Raw genomic sequence first — 21961 nt, forward strand, 5'->3', positions numbered from 1 at the left:
AGCCCTCGTCCCTTTGAATTATAGATGCTCGTCATGTCCCAAATGTGCCATTTGCTTTTGCCTCAAAAGGAGACGGAACTCCGCAGTCGGGTGCTGGAGCAGCAACTGGCCGGGGCCGAGCAGCGGCTGGAAGAGACTCAAGAGGAGCAGGAGAATTTCAGGAAGAGCCTGCGAACGATGCTGGAGTTGCTGGACGGCAAGATCTTTGAGCTGACCGAGCTCAGAGACACCCTGGCCCGACTCATAGAGGAAGCCAGCTAAGAAAAGGAGCTGCCACACGTCTCCATTACAGAGCCATACAACCATTCACAAGACCTTCCTCATGACCGTGACCACGATGAAGCTTTAGAGCCCCCGAACAGCTGAATGCGGTCCTGCCCCTCACAGATCGGATAAAGAGAGTCATTGAAACTGTGTATCATTCCTTCTTTCCATTTTCAATTGGACAAATCAAAACACTGACCGTATATTTATTTGGGATAACTGTAATTAGTCATAGACAGGTCCACTCTGTCACCATCTACTGGTCAGTATGAGAAATATTGACGTGACCACTTCCGATCATTCAAATTAGATACATAAGCAATTTTTCGAGTTGAGTCTTGTGCTACGTTCTATTTTTTTGTGTAGAGATTAAAATTGAAAGCAAGACGGGAGTCAATCAGTGACTGACTGACTGACGGAATGCCCACTTCTGCCAATTACCAAATGAGACACCAACCAAACACAACCAATTAATCAAACTCAAATTGATTGCTGAAAAATCTCTTTGGTGTGTGTGTGCGAGTGTGTGTGTGTGATTGTGGAAAAAGTAATAACAAAAGTATCAGCCACGTTTTAATTGAATATTTTTCGATTGCCAATTGATAATGGAAAGAACAAACAATACGCGGGTTTTCAACGATATCTCATTGAATTGTTTTTGTGAAGCAAACTCCAAGCCACTCTCACACGCCCACGTGCACACTCCCACACTCCCACTCTTTGTGCCTCAGCGCCATCTGTTGTTTGACTGCAAGAACTACACTACATCACAGCTTGCAGCAGCGCATCGCGATCTTTCGCTCGCCCCTGACAAACGCGGAAAGTCATGAGGAAACAATTGCTGTTAAGACGCTCAAAATTTTTTTTGCCAAAGCTGCCAGATTTCCTCAAAGGGTGTCCTCACGCGACGCAGATTCAAAGTGACTCGACTGTACAGAGAAGCAACCAAGTATCACAGTACCAGAGAATGAAAGGACAACTTTCTACAAAAACGCAAAGCAACATCACGGATGCTCCCAAGTCTGGACGCACAGAGCTATCGGCCTGTCGCCAAACTGCATTACGATAAGTTGATGCGCCACCTACAGTTCTTGATCATACTTGGCTAGCAGTGGTCTTTCATATGAAAAACAAACAAACAAAAAAATCGGTGGGGCCTTGACCTTTTACAGTAGATGGACCCTGTACCACAAAAACGTCTCGGCCATCAGAAGGGTCCATTAAATTTTCTCCATGAAAATATAATGCAAAATTAATCCTTAAAAATGTTTGAATACAACACACACAATGTTTTAGTTAACATTTTAGCTTCGGTAGTTGTCAGTTAATAGTAAAATCTGTTTAGTTCATCTCTATAACCATTTTCGTCTTTGTCTGATCGCAGACACCCTTGAAAAAGATGGTACAGTGTTCCCCTGCTTATTTGAATATCTACTCACGGTTTTCATCTATTTGGAGATTTTTTTTAAATCGCTCCTCCATTGTTCACTGACAAAGGCACTTATTCCTTGTGTTTTTTGGGTTTTTTTTGCACAGGCCATAACCCCGTCTAATATATATTATAAGTATTGCTTTGGCACCATCTTGTGTCAAATAACTATGTTGAAGTGAGTTGAGGGGCTTTGTGCAGTGCTTTTTTTGCCAGCTTGTGGCATTCATAAGTAATTTTAAACCTTTTGAAGGGGCGTCAATTACATACACTGCTGTGCTATTGTGTGATGTTCAGTACTTTTACTTCCAATTCCTCTTTTGACAATGGAGAAGAAAAATAACACAGACAACCCTTTGTGATTCAACATACAGAACAACCAAATCAAAATTATAACAAGGCTAAAATTATATTTTATCATGTTATTAAGCACAGCAATGACCATGTATGAAGGGGATAGCTGGGATTCTGGGGTTGTGTAACGACTCGTTGCCAAGAAGAATTCATGAAAAAACAATCATGTACTGTGGCACCTTGGGGAAGGAGGCCTCTGAGGCACCACACAGCAGAAAAGGACCTGCAGAATCGGCAGCGACACACAATTTAAGAAGTTAGGATTGAAGCTATATTTTTATTTATAGTACAAAGAGGTACCTTGACTTCAACGTTGGATTTGTTTAACTCGTAAATCAAGGTACCCCTGTGTACATAAATGACATTCTAGAATCATTACTCTGTGTCTTAAAAGATTTTTTTTTTCACCACAGTGCCATCTGCTGTATCTGGTGAGGCATTGCTCCCCACTTGCCCTCCATGTTACAATCACCACCACTTGATCGAAGATGTAAACCTTCCATCGCTGTTATTGTGCCACACGGTAAATTTCGGAAAGCTCGGATGGGCCTCGCGAGTGACTCGCATCCAGACTGCTTCCACCATCGCAGGCAACTGAGCTGTCTTCCTGCCAAACTCAGTGTGGCGTGCGTGTGTGTGTGTGTGTGTGTGTGTGTGTGTGTGTGTGTGTGTGTGTGTGTGTGTGTGTGTGTGTGTGTGTGTGTGTGTGTGGAGCTTTTGACATTTCAGTTGAAAAGTGTGCCTTCCGAGCACACGCCAGCGGACATACCGAATCTTTGTACATACAATGTGTTTATTTGTGCCGTGAGAGAGCGTGTTTTGAGGACCCCCCACCACACACACACACACACACACGCTGAGCAATACCAGACAGGCTCCGCTCCGTACAACACTTCTATGTCATTCTATCAGGTACTTTTTCTTCAAATGGACTGCACACACACAATTGCAGCTGATCCACACCCCAACCAACAGGAAGTGAAACTGCTGTTGACCGCTAATCTGTGTGGCAGCCCCGCTGGTCAAAATCGTTGCATCTCGAAGGGCTTCTCGAGTGTTCAATCCACTTGTTGTGTGAAGTGACTTTCCACCCTCGGTGAAATTGGCCACAGCTTTTCACTCCTGTGGGTGAACACAGAACTTTCCCCCACACCCCCTTTGATTTTATTTCTTTTTTACACTGGATATAGTAGTGATAAAATTAGAGACCCATATACGACAACTTTGTACTCGTGTAAATGAATTGAAGACCCTGCAGTGACTTATTGTTGTGTATTAACCCATGGAAAAGTGTTACTGTAGAGTTGACTTTGTAAGCAAACGATGACAACCTCTTGTCTATATCGAAACTGAAAGAGCTTAACAGTGCAATACTCATATATACCTATACCGGGTTGATTATGATGATAAATCCGCAGCTTCTTCTGGAAATCTTTGCCTTTTGACTTTCAAGGTCTCCCAAATTTTTTTAAAAAAAAACCTCACACAAGATGCTGCAACTTCTACAGTCACATCATGAAATGAACACTTTGTTTCCACTGTGTAACCACACTTTTTAACCACGTGATGTAACTTTCACACAATAATTCTCTATTTAAACTAGTTAGTTGCACAGGTTAATACACTGGAATAAGGCCCATGTATGGAACGTTATCCAAAATGTTGACTTTTGAAGTAGAACACCGAAATATAACATGCTTAAATTGCTGACGAATGCCTTTGTACAGTAGTGGATATAAGAAGCTTTTTTCGTTTTCTTGTTTTGTAATGTATGGTATTTAATGTAGGTGACATTATTGTATTTAGAGGTATGAGAAGACTGGCAATATTTTTGACTATTTAAAGTAATTTTGAACTCATGATATTAAAGACGTACCTCAGGATAATGATGTTTGTACACTGGTCAGACCCCCTGCAGGATTTAAAGAAAATGAAGAACATTTGGAACAAACTGAAGAACGGACCTGTGTGGACTAACATGGAACGATTTGTATTCCAAAACACATCAATCAAACCGAAGAATGTATTTTGCATCGCAAGGTTTTATTTAAATGTAGGAGAAAGGTTGTAAAAACAAACCATCAAACAAACAAAATGATTTGTAAGTTGAACAGCAGAAAAAAAAAGCATTTGGGGAAATATGTCGAAGCATTTAAATGTTGCTGTGTGAGATGATTATACATGTTTGAGTGCCTTTCTTTGTACTGGTAGAACAAATCTCAAATGGGGGACAAATAGTCAGGCCGCACGAGTCGACGTAGAAGACGTTCACGTTTGGCTGAAAAGGCTGAGGAAGAGAAAGGACGAAGTCGGCAATGACATGCAAAGCAAATACATTAGTGACGTTACATTAAAAAGCTTGTTGATAAAACGTAAGGGAAAAAGTGCTTTATAAGCCAAACTGCACAGAATGTTTCTGTTCATTGACAAGTACAATTGGTGATCCTGGTCAATTTTATTGTGAGATGAAGTTATGGAATATGCTTGTACATCAGGGTTAAGATTTAATAAGCAGTTTGATCTCATGCACAGAAAAGCCGCTCTCTGCCATTCTGAACGCCTCAAGTTTTTGGATTTCAAACAGCTTTATAATGAGAAAAGTACTTCAGGATCCTCGCATGGGCAATAAGCAAGAGAGTGCATACACATTTTTAGCAATACGTCATGACGAAATGTTCCATAATTGGGGCTTTGAAATGGACTTAACTCACTGTCCGCGTAAATTAAGTCAGCATATTAAAGTGATGAAAAGAAGCACTGTAACTAGGTGAGCCCTGATCACCTCTGATTGGAACTACCCTATCCCTTGACAATTGATCTGTCCATGCCATCTTGCTCTAAGCCAGTCATATGCATACAGTACTGAGAAAGCTTATGGTGGCCAGCGTGGTATCCTCATGGTCAGCACATGAGTGTGAATTGTTTTTTTTTTTTCAATATGTGTCCTTGCGATTGACTGGCAACCAGTCCAGTGGGGCGCTCCATGTCAGCTGGAATAGATTCCAGCTCACCCGCACCCCCAATGAGGCAAAACGATATAGAAAGTGAATAACTGGCTGGATGGATGACGCTTATGGCTTCAGTTTCCCAACTGATGATATTTAACATCATTCTAGGCTTCTGACTGTGTGGGAACAGTTTGGGGAGGGTCCTTTTCCGTTGCAGCATGACATGAAGGCCTCGGATGAGCGATGTGTGACTCTACTACTGACCTCACATGTTAGTGGGCAAACATTTCCCAGCTTGTTACAGTTGTATTTTTGTGATGCTGTAGGTGCGCACAGAAACGTGTCCCAACACTTTTGCCCATTTCATGTAGTTGCAGTCTTTGTACAAAACACGATGGAGCTGCCACTTCTAAGTCAAATAGTTACATAAAGTAGCCACTAATATTTCTGCACACATTGGATGACAACTTAGCGTGTGGGTAGCGTGTGAGTAACTGACTTCCAACTGAGCGTGACTGCCTACTCAAGTGTGAGCCTGTGTGGAGAAAGAAGCGAGGGGATAAGTTGATCACCAGCCACCAGTGAGTGATGGAAAGCCTCCCACATTCTATACAAAGCTCGGGAATCTCCTACTGTTCTTCGCAAATTCTTCACAAAAACACGTTTTGCTCCTTCTGTGTGGCACTTAACCCATGAGCTGCCGTGCCATATCTCTATCATGTTGAATGCTGCAGTTGAGCAGATGGTCATCCTCGCTGGATGAGGAACATGGGGGTGATGAAAACAGAAGACGACAGGAGGGGGAGGGGGATGACTCCAGTGTGACATGCTAAAGGATTTACTGCTTATGTGCAATGTCACATTCGACAAGTGGCGCGCCTCTACTGTCGTGCCTGCACAACATCACGAACACGTGACACCCACGTGCAGCACCCGCTCATCGTATGCAGGTAGGGCAGAGCATTTTGAAGATGTGACAATGGTATTGCTTCATGGTTGGTCATGTGATCTTATTTTAAACCTCCGAGGGATTTGTATTCTTATAATCCATATGACCCCAATTTACAAATCGTGTCCATGAGCATTTTTGTGATAATGGCAAGCATTCTGCCTGAGGTTTACATTTCATATTAAGGGTCAGTGCAGTCGGTTCATAAAACGTGGCTGTGTGGTTACAAACGACACGACTGAATAACTACAAATAAATATAGCATAATTACAGTGTGGAAGAATGATATACAATAATCGTAAGCAGCGTGGAAAATTATAAGAAAAAATGAACAGGGTGATCTATATTTGGTGATTCTTCGTACGACGCATCCTCACATTTGTGTTGTCATTATTGCCGCTTTTCCATTAGAAAGGTTCTGCCAAAACATTTCACAAGTGGCAAGTCTCAGCCATTGTCTTTAGTGGCAATTAAAAATGTGAATTGCAGTTGCGTCATGTGGCCATGCAGCAAAGTCAAGCCCATCAAATGCACAGAAGAAATCAATTTTCGGGTTTAGGTCAACGAGGCACCGTCGGGCCGCCGTCAAGATAAAAATACAATAACCCAGTACACACAGTTTTAGATCAACATTGAACCATATTTACAATTTCATATGTACCATGGATGAAATAGTATGATACTGATTTCGCGAGTGACACACAAAACTCGCCGCCAACACTCATTCATTCGGAATGTAGAGCTCAAATTCACTCATTTGGCTGCCTCGCCAAGTCAACAGCTTGTCATCGTCATCGTGTCCGAAGCCCTCCAACGGCCACCTAAAGCCGCTAGTTCCGAGGCCGATTGTGCTCAGAGAGCGGCGAGGCTGCTCACTGTTTCTGGAGAACTCTCATTCAAATGAATGGGAACTGCTGAGCAGTGCATGTTAACCATTAATCGTGAAAAAAATAATCCATTAGTACATATGAAATTCTAAATAAGGCTCAGCGTTATTATAAAACGCTATGATGTTCGTTTGAGATACTGTCGTCGGCCAATCAGATGACAGTGACGACACGACCCCACACAGTTCCAGACAGCAGGCTCTTTAGAACCCCCTTTTAGATGGTTCTGAAAAGCGCTTCCATTGTCACCGCTACACCACAAAAACGTCGAATGGAAAAGCTACCACTTCTGGGCCAAAGCCAAGCCGTCTCGGTGTGGAACCGAGCTAATGGAAAAGCGCCATAAGTGTGGAGTGCTATCGGGTACAGAGTCCAATCCGATCCCAATAGGGTACAGCAGTGTAAGAATGTACCTTGAGGGACAGAAATCCACTCCTATTTGTGACTGTGTAGTGCTATTAGTTGCGTTTTGAGTGTCAAACACTAGCTTTCCCAGTCGGGCCCACCCGGGCCATCCTCATCAGAGTCCGACTCCGGTGATGCCTCCTTTATTCTTCGTAGCGCTTCATAGATGCTCCTGGTCAGAGGGTCTCTGGAGGCAGCGGTCTCCTCCTGGCCTTTCCTTTCTTGAGGGGGGACTTGTCTCAGTTTGACACCCTTGCGGATCTGAGCTAAGATGCTGTTGGAGTCGTCGTCACTCTGGGCAGCGGGAGGGACGGCCCGCTGCTCGACCTTCTTCAGGTGGAAACTGCCTCTCTTCAGGGAGGCCAGCACTTCATCCATGGGGGAGCTCCCTGCGTAGAAGAAGACAGAAAACAAAAAATCCTTTGATTCGTCATGGGTCTGAATCAGTCCCTACTGAAGTACAAAATGTACATATCGCCACTGCAACTGACGAGGTCAAACGGCTGAACACCAAATATGGTCGCAGTACCTCGTCTGCTGTGGGCCTCAAAGCCTGGAGTCTTCCTCAGTTTTTTGCGGGCGCTCACCAGTTGGCTGCTGTCAAAGAAGCGAGGATGGAAGGGGCCAAGTGGGGAGCGAGGCCGCTCCTCCGACACACTCTGCTCCTCAGCCTTCTGTCTGCCCGGGCTCCCAGAGGGGGAAACCTGTTCTCGTATTGGCAGGAGAGGCAGGGGAGGGGGTGGAGGCGGAGGTGAGGCCGGGGATGCCAGCAATGACGACAGGGAGCAAGGAGAGCAGAATGAGTCTGCGGGACTGGGCGCGGGCAAAAGAGGGAGCGACTGCGCTGCCAGGCCTGTGACGGGCTGGGTGGTGAGCGTGGAGCTGGGGTCCGTCTGCACGCTGGCGCTGAGGCGCGGGGGCCGCCGGGCCGGATCTTGTGCGCCGGTGGGGTCGGAACGCTCCGCCCTTTCACCATCGGAGTCCGTTTGCATAATCCTGCCGCGCTCTCTCCTTCTGCTGTGGGCCGCACGCAAACGCGTGGACTTGAGAATCACCTGACCCGGGTAGCGCTGGACACACAGGCATGAAGATCAGCTGGGAAAAGGAAGGAGAAATCCGGCTCAGGTCATCAAGTGTACCTGCTTGAAGGTGCGAAGTCTATCGAGAGTCCTCTGTCTTTCTTGACGCACTCTGCTACTCTTTCGCTCATCTTCCTCTTCATCGTATTTCGGCTGTGAAGAAATATACAGATAAGTGTCATGTGTTTCAATTAAGCAGGCGGTTAAAAGGTCAAGAAATGTCCACCTGTAAGATCTGATGAGAGTCTTTCTGCGCGCTTTGACGCATCTGCTGTTTCTTAAAGTGGTTTGATACGCAGATCTCCTGCAGAAGGACAAGTTTATTTACATCTCTCAAAAAACTCTGTCAATCATTGTGATTTTTGTCAATTTGGTAAAAATAAACGTTTTAACCTGGCGGAGATATGTATCTTCCTCCTTAAACATTTATTCAGAGTTCCTATATCTTAAGGCAGGTTAGACATGAGGCTTTTTTGGTTTGAAATTACATCTCAGACTAACTTCACATTTCCAATGTCCCATGTTGTCCAAAGTTGATGTGCATCTGCTATTAAGCCTCTCAACTAAAAAACACATCACTGTTTTGTTGGTTCCGCAATCGTGATTGTGTGATATTACCACCAGATTTATTTGGTCAATTTTTTCTTTTTTTTTTAATTTTGAGATTCGAGACTACTGGCATTTACAATCATAAAATCTTTCGTAACGTGGTAAAAAAAAAAAAAAAAAAAAAAGATTTAAGACAGTCAAATGCTAATTACAACCTTGTTGTTTAATTCTTGATTTCAATGTGTTTGAAAATGTTTTAGGGATCATGAGAACCATGTTATTAACCCTTTCGGGGACAGCGGCCACTGCAGTGGACAGCTTATCGTGTTGTCAGGTTACAGGTTAACATCATTGGTGCATGAAAGGGTTAAAACAGGAAAGGCTACAGGATGCACTTAGTATGCGCGTAGCGCAGGCGTACACACCCTCTTGCTCTTCAGATAGGAACGCTTGGCGGTGATGCGTCCCCTTCTCGCTTCCAGTTGTCGCACGCTGACCTGAAGCCGGTGCACTTCTTCCATCTCGGCAGTGTCCTCCGCCGTTATGTCGTCAGCGCTTTCAAAAGTGTCGTAGTACACCACCTCATTCTGGTGCTCTGCAAACACATACACATTGTAGGGTATTGTTTTGACTCTGTTTTTATTGGTTTGATTTATTTCATCACATAAAAGAAAAAAAGCAGTCATAAATGGTGACATGAAAAGTCAAAATTGCAACGCAAAACAACAAAGAGAAGATAAAGTATTAAGTTTTAGACCCCCTTTTACAAGAAAATTTCACTCCTATACTTATTTCCACTGCTTTAATTCTAAATTTAAATTGTGGTATTTTGTGCTTTTGCACTGTACTGGCTTAGCCTTTTTTTTCAGTTTTGTCTAATATTCATCGGTAAGATAGCTTATTGTTTGGAATATTATAAAACCAACTAAATCATGGAATTTCAAAACCTTATATTTTATAAATAATACGTTCGAGCAGGGCTAAGCAAAGTATGGTCCGGGGGCCACATTCGGTCTGGCTATAGTCTCTGATAGGGCCTGACAGTGACCATAAAGTCAAAGTAATTTTGAAAGTAATGTTTTTAAAGTGCACACATGTGTGGATGCTAGTTCAAAACAGGTAGCAAGCAAGAGATTGTGTCTGCAGGGTTGCCAATTTAGCAATTTTTTGTTATGTTGAGCAACTTTTCCAACCCATTCAGCAATTATATTTCCAAAAAAGAGACGAGTAAATTGACAACAGTGGTCCTAATGTTAGTGACGTTCCTTCACGGATTTCCTGCACGGTGGAGGGAATCGTGTCAACTTAGCTCAACTTTATTTATAGAGCACCACCAGAGCTGTACACAAAGTGCTGTACATAAAAATTAAACAAATCTGACATATGAAAACCAAGAGAGTTAAAAGAAGAAATTGATCACATTAAAAAAGTAAAAACTATTTTTTTTAAATGCCAATTGGTTTGAAAGCACTGTACGCAAAGCTATTTCCCACTTATGTACATATTTGGGAGTCCTGTCTCGGCACAGCTTTCAAAAACATTTATGTTATTATGTTTTAAAGGGTAATAAAATTATTTATTTATTTTTTTTGTTTTTGCTTTTTCATAAAGGATAAGGGGTTCAGAAACCGGATGGATGTATTTTAAAAATACATAACCATATCTACATCCGTAGCAATTTACTGAAACAAGACAATCCACCTTTTCTAAATCCATTCAAACTAATATAAACAAAGTTGAGTTTAGCCGTCGGCAAGCATTCCAGTTTCTCATGTGGCCGATTTGCAAAATCACTCAGTAGACGAGAACAAGCTTTTGCACCAAAAGCAACCGCACCTTTTGGAATGAAGACATACCTGTCATTTGTCTTCGAACGCTGTCTAGCTGAGCAGTGAGAAGCAGCTCCTCACACTGTAGGATCTCAGCCTGGATATCATAAAGTTGGAGCTGTAGCTCATAGTACTGTGACTCCATCTGATCCAATAGGGTCATCGCATCCTCACCGCTACACAGGCTCTGCATCTGAGGGGGAAGCGCTTGTATTCGTGCATGGAGAAATATTCTGGACATGTTTGCACCCTTGCATACCTCCTCTCGAAGGGTGTGTTTCCTCTGCTCCAAGCTGATTTCCCGGGCTCTTTGCAGCTGCAGGGTTTCCTTGGCGACAGAGTAGCGGATTCTCTCCATGCGCTCCACTGCTGCTGTCCATGAAGCTTTACCAAACTTACGCTGGTCCACCTTCATACGCTCATAAACACCTGCAAAAAAAAAAAAAAAAAAGATCAAACTCCAACAAGTGAACAGTGATTGCAAGCAGCCAATACCAGCAAATAACAAGATCGTGTTAATTGGAAATACTGTACTGCACAGTGGGCTAAGGATGGGATTTGAGACATCTAGTGCTCATTTTTGGAAAGTTATTTCAGTTGGTGGTTGAAAGCGGTTAAAATGCACAGAGGATTCAGAGCTCCACTAAGGTGGAACATCAGTATCTTTTCATCATCTTGCATCTGAGGGTGGTAAGTAGGTCATCTTCTGCTTTTTGTCAAAATTTTTCCATCTCTCTATTTATCCACCCATCCATCATAAAGACACGCGCGCGCGCGCACACGCACACGCACACACACACCCACACACAAAAGATGCTGACATATGTCGCCCAATCCGAGGGGGAGGGTGACATTGTGACGCTAACCCTGAACAATCTGCTTTGTGATCAATTGGGTGCCCTTGTTTTCAGTTCAAAACATAGCTGCTGTCTGCACTGCCTCAATAAAACACATTTGTCGTTGAAACCAGGCAAGGGGTCAACCAAAGTGTAACGCTTGCATCCTGTGTGCGCGTGCACGCGTGGTATCTAGGTTATAATAGTTTTGGGATGTTCAATGGAGTTAGTTTTATTTCGCTTTGAGTATTATTTTTTTACAGTAATCCCTCGTTTATCGCGGTTAATGGGGACCAAAATCACCCGCGATAAACAAAAGTCCGCGAAGTAGCGACCAATTAACAAAAAATAAAAATAAATAAAAAAAAATATTTTTTTAAAGTCCGCAAACGGCCCGCGAGAAGCTGCGAAATTCAGCAAAACAACAGCGAGTCACATAGAGCAACATATACAGTACTGTACTCCATGTATATGAATTTATTTATTTTTTTTTTTTTTAATGAATATGTTTGAAAAAATCCACGATGCACTGAAGCCGCGATAAACGAACCGCGAAATAGCGAGGGATCACTGTACTAGTTATCAGACCGGTTTTGTTCAAAAGTGTGTAACAGCATTTATTTATTTTTACATTTCCTGTATTTCTTTAAAAAATGTGTGGCAAAAACTCAACAGGAATATTATTTTCAAAACATTTTACATTCATTCTTCCACAAATCAAATACAGGTCCTGTATGAACCGTCCACAGACTTTGAAGTACAGTAAGCGTAGTACATAATATTGCTTCTAAAGTTGAATGCATCACAACTCTAAGGTCTTAAATAGAGCAAGGATGGTTCCCACTTTCCATCATTGGTTTGTCAGGTTGCCAGCTTCGAATGCGCATTTGTGGCTTGAATTTCAGTTACGATGCTAACACTGCAAGCCATTCGCTTTTGTCTGTGAGCAACAGTCAAATCGGATGGATGATAGATCGATAAGCAGGGGAGCTATAAAAGACATGCAAGCTCATAACGTCATCTGGTGGCGTTTTTTTATTGCCTGACACTTGATAACATTGCTTCCCAGCAACACACCGTAAAAGGGACCACAACTCCCAGACTATTGTTAGACCTTCCTTATTTTCCTTATTTCATGCTAATACAGAAATAAATACATTTAAAATCAACCACAAATGATTAAATTCATCACCAAAGACGAAAATGGACGCTTTCGTTGTTTCGCTATAACCTGATAACGTGATAAGCTGTCCACTGTAGTAACCGCGGTCCCTGAAAGGGTTAAAAAAAAACAAAACATTACGTTTTCATTTTATTTTGTGAACAAATTTGTTTTTCTGTTTTATTTTTTCCCCCCACTAACTATGATAACTTTAGTGTGTTTACATGTTACTCAGAATTGTTCCACTGCTTTAATGACTTGACAGTGACTTTAGCAGTCGTGCTACATTACCTTTCTGTGCTTTAGCTGTTGTCTCAAAGTATTTTACAGTGAATTCCTGGATAATAAGCACGGCTTCTTGAGCTTTCCTCTGCCAATCCGAGTCCTCCTGCTGGAGGGCATAAATGCGCCTTGGGCCCAGGTAGTCATTCTCCATGGAGATCTAGTGAGAGAAAGTTAAGCTTGATACCTTATCCATTCCACATTTTCACAACCACATTTTCTTAGGTGAAAGCAGTAGTCCATTGCAGATAAATACATTCATTTCGGATTAACTGCATGGAATAAAAATCGTTAATACAGAAAGATGGTCTGACATCCCTTGCTGATCCTACTTATCTCAGCGCAACCTATTAGTGGACAGGGTAGGGTTGTTCGACCGGCCCAGAAATAGATAGGCCATTCGGCAACCCCCCCACAATTCCTGATGGCCACCACGCCCTTGTCGACAGTTTACCTTTGTCCCGTTGCTCGTGCTCAAGCTGACTGCAGTGAGTTGTGTTTACGATTCTAACACTTCTGGACACTCAAAGTACGTGAAAAAATTACAAACTTAGTACAAAGCAGTGTTTGTGCTTTTAGTTTTGCACATTTCTGAGTGGTTTGGTGATAGACATTAATAGTACAAAGTAACACATGCACGTGTGCGCCGGCTCGTGTTCCATTCCACAGTGACAAATACTGCAGAGCACGAAGCCTGAACAGATGGTTCCATGGTGTAATGGTTAGCACTCTGGACTCTGAATCCAGCGATCCGAGTTCAAATCTCGGTGGAACCTTGCTATTTTAATTTTGGTCGTTTTCAAGGTTTTTCAAACAGTGACTTTGTCAATGAAATGAAAGGAATGTGCAGGGTAATACTACAGCAGCAGACAAACCTTTATTTATGTGTCACTGAGGCGGGCGGCAGCTAATTGGAGAGCCAGTGATGGCACTCACGGCCAAATTCGACATTGAAGTACTCTTTAAAAAACATCATTAAGTACGTCTGCATGATATAATGACATCCAGGAGCTCAAGCAAAATGTTTCCTTTGATAAAACTAAATATGCTCAGTTGATTGACAAAGTCAGAGAGGTATTCATTTTAATAATTTTTGGGCTTTGAAAGTCGGTAGGGGCCTTTGAATCAATTCATTCATCGCGAAGACTTCCGCTGACATTGTGGGTGTATCAGTTGTTAATAATCATAATAAATGGCTTTTTCTTCGGGCGACACGTTGCTCGACTGGTTAGCACATCGGCCTCACAGTGCAATAGTCGTGGGTTCGATTCCGGCCAGGCCTTCCTGTGCTGAGTTTGCATGTTCTCCCCTCGTGAGGATAAGTAGCTCAGATAATGGATGGATGGCTTTTTTTTTTTTCTTTAAGCACTTGAATGAAAATTGAGTGGCACTACTGCAACCCGCACAAGCGTTGCTGGATTGGATGTGAAACACCTCTCGTTGGAAAGGCATTGATTAAGTAGAAACACTTGTCTGGCTCGGGTTGTTACCTTGATCTGTTGTCTCCGCAGCATGGCTAGCTCCCTCATGTCTCGGAATGGCTGCAGCAGGTACTGGTACAGTTGCGTGGAGGCCTCCAGCAAGCATCCATAGGCCTGGTCCTCCTCCTCATAAAGTTCCAACAAGTCAACCATGCTGTCCATGCTCCTATGTTTATCCAGAAGCTACACACACACACATACACACACGAAAGAAAATGTGTTAAAAAATGTGACAAAACATGAGAGCCGGTCTTCTTATTTCAGCTATATCAGATCATTTGGCACGATTTTATAGTGGGTCTTTTAAATCTGAAAGTCAGAGTCCATTCACAAGCTACCATAACATTAAAGCATACAAAAGCCATAGTGAAAAAGAATACTGTACTGTATTATTCGTCCATCAATAGAAACGCACGCTCCACTGGCTAAAAGAAGGATCCTTTGTGTAACTGTAAATACTGACAGCACAATAAAGAGCACTCACTGCTGAATGTGATCTACTGCTGGGAGTAAGATCAATAGCCACGCATTTTGTTGCCAGGCTGAACAGGCTAAATGAAGCCTTGAAATAAATCAACTCTCATCGAGGATCGATGGGACAGCGGGTGTGTGCGTGCATTGTATGACTTTTTGTGGCCTAATTACATTGCCGCATGTTTTACAGGAAGCAGATATTAACAATGTATGTTTGCACAAAAGGTGCAAACAATGTTTAATTGACGTGGTATGATGTGGCTGAAGTCGCATGGTGGCGTAGAGGTTAGCACATATGCTTCACAGTTCAAAAGTCTTGAGTTCATGTTCTGAAGCATCATGATCAATTGAATCAAGTGTGTTGGAATAGGGAGAGCTCTAAAACAGCAGGATATGGCTCTGGAGGAACCTGAACGTTTATCTTATTTCATCTGGTATAGGCTGAAACTCCCCAGTGACACTAATGAGGATAAGCAGTATAGAAAATGGATGGATGTGGGGAGTTAGACTGTGGGAAGATAGAAGCAAGCAAATCCCATTATGGAAGCAACTAGAGTGAGAACAGACCTCCGCAAAGGCCCACCAATCAATGTAGATCAGATACCCACTTCCTGCATATGCCAGAATTTTTAAATATGATTCATGTGTACATCACAATGAAAAAAAAACAAAAAGGCCATAAAATAGCCATCCATCCATGCATCTTGGGTTAGTTAAAGATTCAAAATTGAATTTAAAAGTGAATGGTTGCTTTTCTACTCATGGCCTGCAAATGACTGGTGACCAATTCAGGGACTTGAACCATGATTGTCGGGTTAAAAAATCCTTAGATACAGTAAGCTAATGCTTCTTTAGGAATAACAGATCTAAAAATTAAGTGCCATTTTTAAAGATCATGAAAGGATGGACCGTGATGTGATGGCCTCATATTGTGAAACTATATTTTTGCATAATAAAGTCGATGATTGCAATGTCAACAACACCTGTCTTCCAAACTTGGTTGCAGCTCCCACATAATTTCAGAATTATTTCACCTTTTCCCCCAATAGAAATAAAAATGGATTCTGCATTGCACTGGTCAACAGCAAACTTTAATCAGAGATAGCTTTATTTGTCCCTAAATATTCATCCATCCATCAATTTTCTGATCCACTTCTCCTCACAAGCGTCGCGGGGTGTGCTTGGAGTTTATCCCAGCTGTCTTCGGGCAGTAGGCGGGGGACACCCTGAACTGCTTGCCAGCCAATTGTAGGGCACACAGTGATGAACAACCGTCCGCGCTCACACTCACACCTAGGGACAATTTAGAGTGTTCCATTAACCTGGCATGCATGTTTTTGGAATGTGGGAGGAAACCGGAGTCTTCTTCTACTTCTTCTCCTTTCGGCACGTCCCTAGTCAGGGGTCGCCACAGCGAGTCAGTAATTTCCATCCGCCCCTGTAAACCGTCCTACCAACTCGCATGGTCGTCTTGGCAAAAGTTTTACGCCGGATGCCATTCCTGACGCAACCCTCCCCATTTCTCCGGGCTTGGGACCGGCACTGGGGAACAGTGCACCCCCAGGGGAGGGCACTGCTCCCCAGCGGCTGGGTTGGGAGGAAACCGGAGTACCCGGAGAAAACCCACGCAGGCCCAGGGAGAACATGCAAACTCCACACAGGGAGGCCGGAGCCGGAATTGAACCTGGTAACTCTGCACTGTGAGGTCGACGCGCTAACCATTTAATCACCGGGCCGGCATCCTTAAACATATTGATGGGTATTATGAAAAATGTCTGTATTTTTTTAAGCATCTTTTTAAGATATTTTCATTTTTTATTTTTAAGTTTGACCTGTAAGAGTTTGCGCAATACCGATTTTAACATACGGTTGTAATTTACATCTTTGAAGTGAAAAAAAAAAATTCCAACTGTTGCTGAGCCCAACGCTTAATTCATAAAAATAACTCCATATCTTGCTGCTGTAGACTGCATATTTCCCCAGTGTGGAACGAATAAAGGTTATCTTATCTTATTTCAGTTCAATTTCCTTCACACTGATATGACAGCACACAATAATAATAATTCTTGGTTGGCCTGGCTGTCAAAGTCGTCCAGATGTGCACCTATGGAAACATGAGAAAGAGTGAAAAGAAGCTCACTCTCACCTCTTGCAGGTGTTTACTTTCACGGAGAAGCGCCTCTTCGTATCCACACTGCCTCAGCTCGCTCAGGCTCTCGTAGTACTCATCTGGGTCATCATTTTCCGTGAAGAGAACCTGAGAGAGGATCTTCCAGCCACATATATCAAGCGCATGGCCAAGGTAGAGCTGCAACTTAGAACACAGCTCATCCATCTCAGTCTCAGAGACCTCAGCCGGTCCAAACAGCACGGTCCACATCCCGCTTGGCTCTTCTGGGAAGACGGGGAGGCAGGGCTCCAATGCGGAGTTTACCGAGCACAGCTGCTGATGGATCGCCCGTAGGTCTTGGAAGGAAAAGAGGCCTGCCCAGCTGCAGTCCTCTCTGCTTAAAGCATCCTCCAGGTCCAGTGTGTCCACGGGGGGCAATTGCTCCTCTCGCTGTGACTCTGCATCACACTTGACGTGAGATGACACATAGTTGACCACCGTTTTAATTTTAACAGGACTTAGTTTGGAACCTGGGAGCTTGCTTTTAAGGCTTTTTACTGCAGCATCCCTGGCTATTGAGCTGGGGCTCCTGGACACTTTGTACCCGGCGGGACTTCCGGGCCATTTTGTTTTGTCTCCATCCTCCGACGGAGGGTCTCTGCTGCTGGCGCCGAAGCTTTTCCTTTGCACCGTCCTGTTGTGACATGTTATGGCAAATTTGCCTTCCACTTCGTTCCAGGCTACGATGAAGACAAATTTATGCTTCTCCTTCTCCTCGAAGGCATTTGGGCGAACGGCAACCCAGCCCGACTCAAAATTATCCTCCATTGTGAATGACATCTCTGCAAAGTGATGAAACTACACCGCTATGCGTATGAAGGCATCACCGCGGCTCTGGCGGAGTCATTACCATTTACCAACAATTGAATGGGTCGTCCGACTATCTGTCGCTTTGGCGATTGTTTTGGGAATAGTACGGTGTCATTTCCATCCACTTGGATGTCAGGCAGTCGGTGTCCGTTAGCTTCATCATTAGCATAGCAGGGAAGCATCTCACGCAAGTGCGCACTGTTTAATCACCGCGGACCGCATTAAAGGCAGTGTTCTTGAGCCACCGTAAATTGATGCAAAAGTGCTCACCATACATCCTAAAAAAGCAAAGGAATGACGCCGGTAAAAAAAAAAAGAAAAAAAGTATCTCTCGTCCCGTAGTCGTCTGTGCGGTTATCGTTGTCTTCGAGCCAATAACGTTGACATGTTTACCTATACAGTACAGTACGCATCAGCTGACCACCAAACCACAGACCTGAAATGATGATGCCTTCAAGGACGGTAGGAAACGTGGGAAATGGGGTCAGTCGAACGAACGTGCGTCAAGATAATCAAGAAATGTTCACACAGTGGAGGGGTTGTCGTTATCAATATAGAAGAACTGTATTGGCAATTGTTTTTGGACGCATTCTAAAAAAAATAATTTGGCCAACACTGTCCACCGTGTTAATTATGTTTTTATCATGTGCATTTGTTTGGATTGAAATTGACTCAGTGTTTTTAATTGTTTCATACGACTGTAAGAAATTGCTCGTGTCCACCGTGCTAATTATGTTTTTATCATGTGCATTTGTTAGGATTGAAATTGACTCAATGTTTTTAATTGTTTCATACGACTGTAAGAAATTGCAAAATGAACAAACTGCATTTTATTCGCATATTTTAAACGAAACTAAATCAGTTCTTCTCAGATAGTGAGGAGCTGGGGGTCTGGACGTTGCAATGCAACACAGTACCCAGTAACCATACTGGGAAGCTTATTTTAAACGAAACTAAATCAATCCTTCTCAGTGAGGGGCTGGGGGTCTGGACGGTGCAATGCAACACAGTACCCAGTAACCATACTGGGATAGGCTCAAGCACACCCGCCACCAAAATGAGGATAAAAGCAGTTCGGTTAATTGATGGTTGGAGGGATAGTTGGATGGATGCTATAAAATGTCATTGCACATCCTCTATAGTAGGGGGCAGTGGTGCATCGGGAGCATTAGCTCTAAAGTGTATTGTTGTTGTGTATTGTTACAGCATAAAACAAGCGATATGAGTGAACCCGGAGGAAACACTATGGAAAAATATTTTACACGAATGAAAAGAAAAGCGGGGAGACTAAAATAACATCACGAATAGTTATTCTTTGTTGTAAGTCGATTGATAGTTATTTCTTTTTTGTTTTCTTTTTCATTAAGAAGAAAATATTGTTTATAGACACATCAAATTGATGGCGGTGCAGGTACCAGCAGTGGCTCCTCTCTCTCCTGTGGTTGAGAGGAAAGAAATTTCATCTGTGCTGTATGTTGCACATAGAGCACATTTGACAACAAAGTTGACTTGACTTGAAATCATACTATTTCTAATCTCTAATCATGTGGGAGAGTTGGGAAATGCACATAGAGCACATTTGACAACAAAGTTGACTTGACTTGAAATCATACTATTTCTAATCTCTAATCATGTGGGAGAGTTGGGAAATGTCTGTTTCCTAATGGGGCGTAACAGAAAATAATTGAGAAGCAAGTTGAGACCATCCGTGTTGATTTTTTTAAAAGACGCTAGGTGGCAGCAACTCCCCTTTACGTCTGCAACGTGTCTTCGTTTGGTGGAAATGACGATTGCAAGCGTCACTTCCGGGCGGTTCAATTCGATCGAACTACCCTATGCGGATGTTTACAGTTGTAAAATGGAGTTCAACTGTGTCGTGATTGAAAATAGACCGTAGCACAAAACGTGCAATTAATTGTTTACGCGGGTTGTTGCATCAGTAACACTTGACAGTAAGGTTTTTCAAGATTTGGTTGGACTCCACATACCAAAGGTAACTTTGATTCTATCTTCTTGATTCAACGATACACTTTGAGTATTCGTTTACAGCCTAAATGTTTTTATTTGCTGAAGCAGTGCAGTGCTTCTCAACTGCCGTCACGGAGTCGCATCTTACTTACATCTAACAGCACAAAAATTTGAAAAGATATAATATGATAAAGCATGCACGAGTATAATGTATGATTACAGAAAGTACAGTATTGCTTTGAAAAAACTTTCAGGCCATAAATCTAAAACTAATCATTGAAAACAGTGCACACATTGGTAAACTCTTTTGCTGCATGACGACGTATTCTTTGCGCCAGTCGTAACCTCAAAATGGCAGGTGTCGTTGTGACGTAAATCGAGGATTTCTTGTCAATTGTTCACCTTCTGTCCGTGACCCACTTTTGGGCATCCACCAGTTGAAAATCCCTGTGTCGCTCAAGGTTACTCAAAGAAAGGGAATTTTCTAACTTGGGTTAAAATTGAGTTATGGATGGAAATAAAGTTATTTGTATTTGTTTCTGCCAAGCTGTGGCATAATGGAGCCATCTGACGATATGGGAAATCAAGAGGAGGACGTGCCCCGAAACAATGGATCCAACGGCCAATCAGACACCTTACCAGACATACTGAAGTATGCTTCTGTCAAGATCGTAACAAGTATCCTACCTCATATTTTTTATTGTTGTTATTTACTGGAGTGTCTTTCAGAATAAAAGAGCAGCTGTATAACCAGTGCTTTGAGATGGAAGTGCAACTTAGTCGAGGTACAGGTGTAATTTTCAGCCTTTTTTTGACAAATTCTGTTCTAAGGAAAAAAATGTGAATATCATCTCTTCTCTTGCAGACAAGAACCAGAGATCGTGCTCTACGGCTGAAGCAGACGCACGCTTGTGAGTACTTGATTTAAGATCCCGTCGTCCGGTTGTCAAATCACACATGCATTTTAAGATGTTTGTCTTTACAGGGAGGGCAATGTCAGCGAGCTGGAAAGAATCAAGTCACGTCATTTTAACAGCACACTGGCATTGCACAGGTAAACCACTAGTTAATATTGAACTGTCAAAGTGATGTTTGTCTTGTAAACGGCTGAAGAAATCACTGACCTGTTCTGTGTTTTAGAATGCAGATGTGGCATGCTATTGGAGAAAAGATGAAAGAAAATAATTCAGAGACTGAGTAAGTTAACACAAACAATTAAAGTTGAATTATTTAATGAGAAAAAAAATTATTGTTCTGTCAGCTTGATACACTGTTGTGTCGTTTTCAGTGCGCTGAAAGCCATCAGTGATCGCTGCATGACGCTTTGCTCGCACATTAAAACAGTTCAGCAGGTAACAAGCTTTCAGCGTTTAAGTAGAATAAGGTGCTGTATGAACAGGAATAATAATAAGATAATATATGTTTTCTTATTCTTAAAGGAATCAAGGGCTCTTCAAGATGAAATCACAGAACTCCAGAAAAACAGGCTTGGTTAGTAAATATGGTTTACAACACACATTTTATTCACAAAACATGTTTGAGAAAACGATTGTATTGTGTTTAGAGCTGAAGCGTCTCACGCATGAGAAAATGAGAGAAATTGAAGACTTGAAGGTGAAAAAAGTGCACCCGAATGCAGAAAAGTACAAAGCTGTCTTGGAGAAGGGCCTCACAAACCTGGAAGAATTAAAAAAGATGGTCATCATGGGACAGAATGTATTGAGGGTAAAAAAAAAAAAAAAAATCACTGCAGTGCTGATTTTCAGGGAACTTATTTAAAGTTCCCTAAAGTAAGTGCCGATAGTGAAATATGCAATTTTTTTTGTCATGTGCAGGGACTTCTTTTAGCATATAAAATAAACTGGATGGCGGATCCACATCTGCGAGACATAGCCCTGACTCTGGAGGAATTTCCCATCGCCGACTAGACTAAAGGAACCCACTTGTTTCCTGCCTATACGTGTCTGTTTTATGTTTTGACGATTGAATAAACCAAAATGAATCTACAAGGACTGCTCAGTTGTTGTGGTTGTCATAACGAGTATGGCCACCAGGGGCCGACTCATTTCCTCAAAGAATCTGAAC

General features: G+C 42.6%; 3 protein-coding genes and 1 non-coding gene across 8 annotated transcripts in view; 3 read left to right on the forward strand and 1 right to left on the reverse strand.

Annotated features, from left to right (window-relative positions):
* The window catches only part of homer1b (homer scaffold protein 1b), a 28177-nt gene extending 24179 nt beyond the window's left edge, over nt 1-3998 (forward strand). For 4 of the 5 annotated variants that reach the window (XM_019866977.1, XM_019866979.1, XM_019866978.1 and 1 more), the window contains one exon: nt 70-3998. In XM_019866977.1, the coding sequence (XP_019722536.1) occupies nt 70-261 (192 nt within the window). In that variant the 3' untranslated portion in view covers nt 262-3998. The remainder of the gene's footprint in view (nt 1-69) is intronic. The other variant, XM_019866976.1, reaches the window with a different exon arrangement.
* Nucleotides 3219-18519, reverse strand: LOC109514140 (junction-mediating and -regulatory protein-like). The gene is made up of 10 exons (XM_019866968.1): nt 17075-18519; nt 14464-14637; nt 12983-13133; nt 10953-11122; nt 10721-10886; nt 9290-9459; nt 8542-8619; nt 8376-8468; nt 7766-8306; nt 3219-7625 (listed from the first exon to the last, which is right to left on the reverse strand). The coding sequence occupies exons 1-10, from the start codon at nt 17876-17878 to the stop codon at nt 7315-7317; spliced, it is 2658 nt and encodes an 885-aa protein (XP_019722527.1). The 5' UTR covers nt 17879-18519; the 3' UTR covers nt 3219-7314.
* On the forward strand, nt 13678-13749 carry trnaq-cug (transfer RNA glutamine (anticodon CUG)). The gene has a single exon. It is a non-coding gene; the product is annotated as a tRNA-Gln (tRNA).
* Nucleotides 18520-19694: 1175 nt separating the features above from the next.
* cenph (centromere protein H) lies at nt 19695-21888 on the forward strand. The gene is made up of 10 exons (XM_019867073.1): nt 19695-19901; nt 20424-20528; nt 20606-20661; nt 20742-20787; nt 20862-20930; nt 21017-21073; nt 21165-21228; nt 21316-21367; nt 21441-21601; nt 21712-21888. The coding sequence occupies exons 2-10, from the start codon at nt 20434-20436 to the stop codon at nt 21802-21804; spliced, it is 693 nt and encodes a 230-aa protein (XP_019722632.1). The 5' UTR covers nt 19695-19901; nt 20424-20433; the 3' UTR covers nt 21805-21888.
* The last annotated feature ends 73 nt before the right edge of the window (nt 21889-21961 follow it).

Source organism: Hippocampus comes, unplaced genomic scaffold, assembly GCF_001891065.2.
Source record: "Hippocampus comes isolate QL1 unplaced genomic scaffold, H_comes_QL1_v1.1 scaffold322, whole genome shotgun sequence".
Lineage (NCBI taxonomy): Eukaryota > Metazoa > Chordata > Actinopteri > Syngnathiformes > Syngnathidae > Hippocampus > Hippocampus comes.

Excerpts from the sequence above, each read along its gene's own strand:
- LOC109514140 (XM_019866968.1), bottom strand. The coding sequence starts at position 17,878 with ATGTCATTCACAATGGAGGATAATTTTGAGTCGGGCTGGGTTGCCGTT. Across the intron at positions 10,887-10,952 it reads AACACACCCTTCGAGAGGAG|ATGCAGAGCCTGTGTAGCGG; the intron begins GTATGCAAGGGT and ends CTTCCCCCTCAG. Across the intron at positions 8,469-8,541 it reads ACTCTCATCAGATCTTACAG|CCGAAATACGATGAAGAGGA; the intron begins GTGGACATTTCT and ends ATTTCTTCACAG.
- cenph (XM_019867073.1), top strand. The coding sequence starts at position 20,434 with ATGGAGCCATCTGACGATATGGGAAATCAAGAGGAGGACGTGCCCCGA. Across the intron at positions 20,788-20,861 it reads GCTGAAGCAGACGCACGCTT|GGAGGGCAATGTCAGCGAGC; the intron begins GTGAGTACTTGA and ends TTGTCTTTACAG. Across the intron at positions 21,368-21,440 it reads ACTCCAGAAAAACAGGCTTG|AGCTGAAGCGTCTCACGCAT; the intron begins GTTAGTAAATAT and ends TATTGTGTTTAG.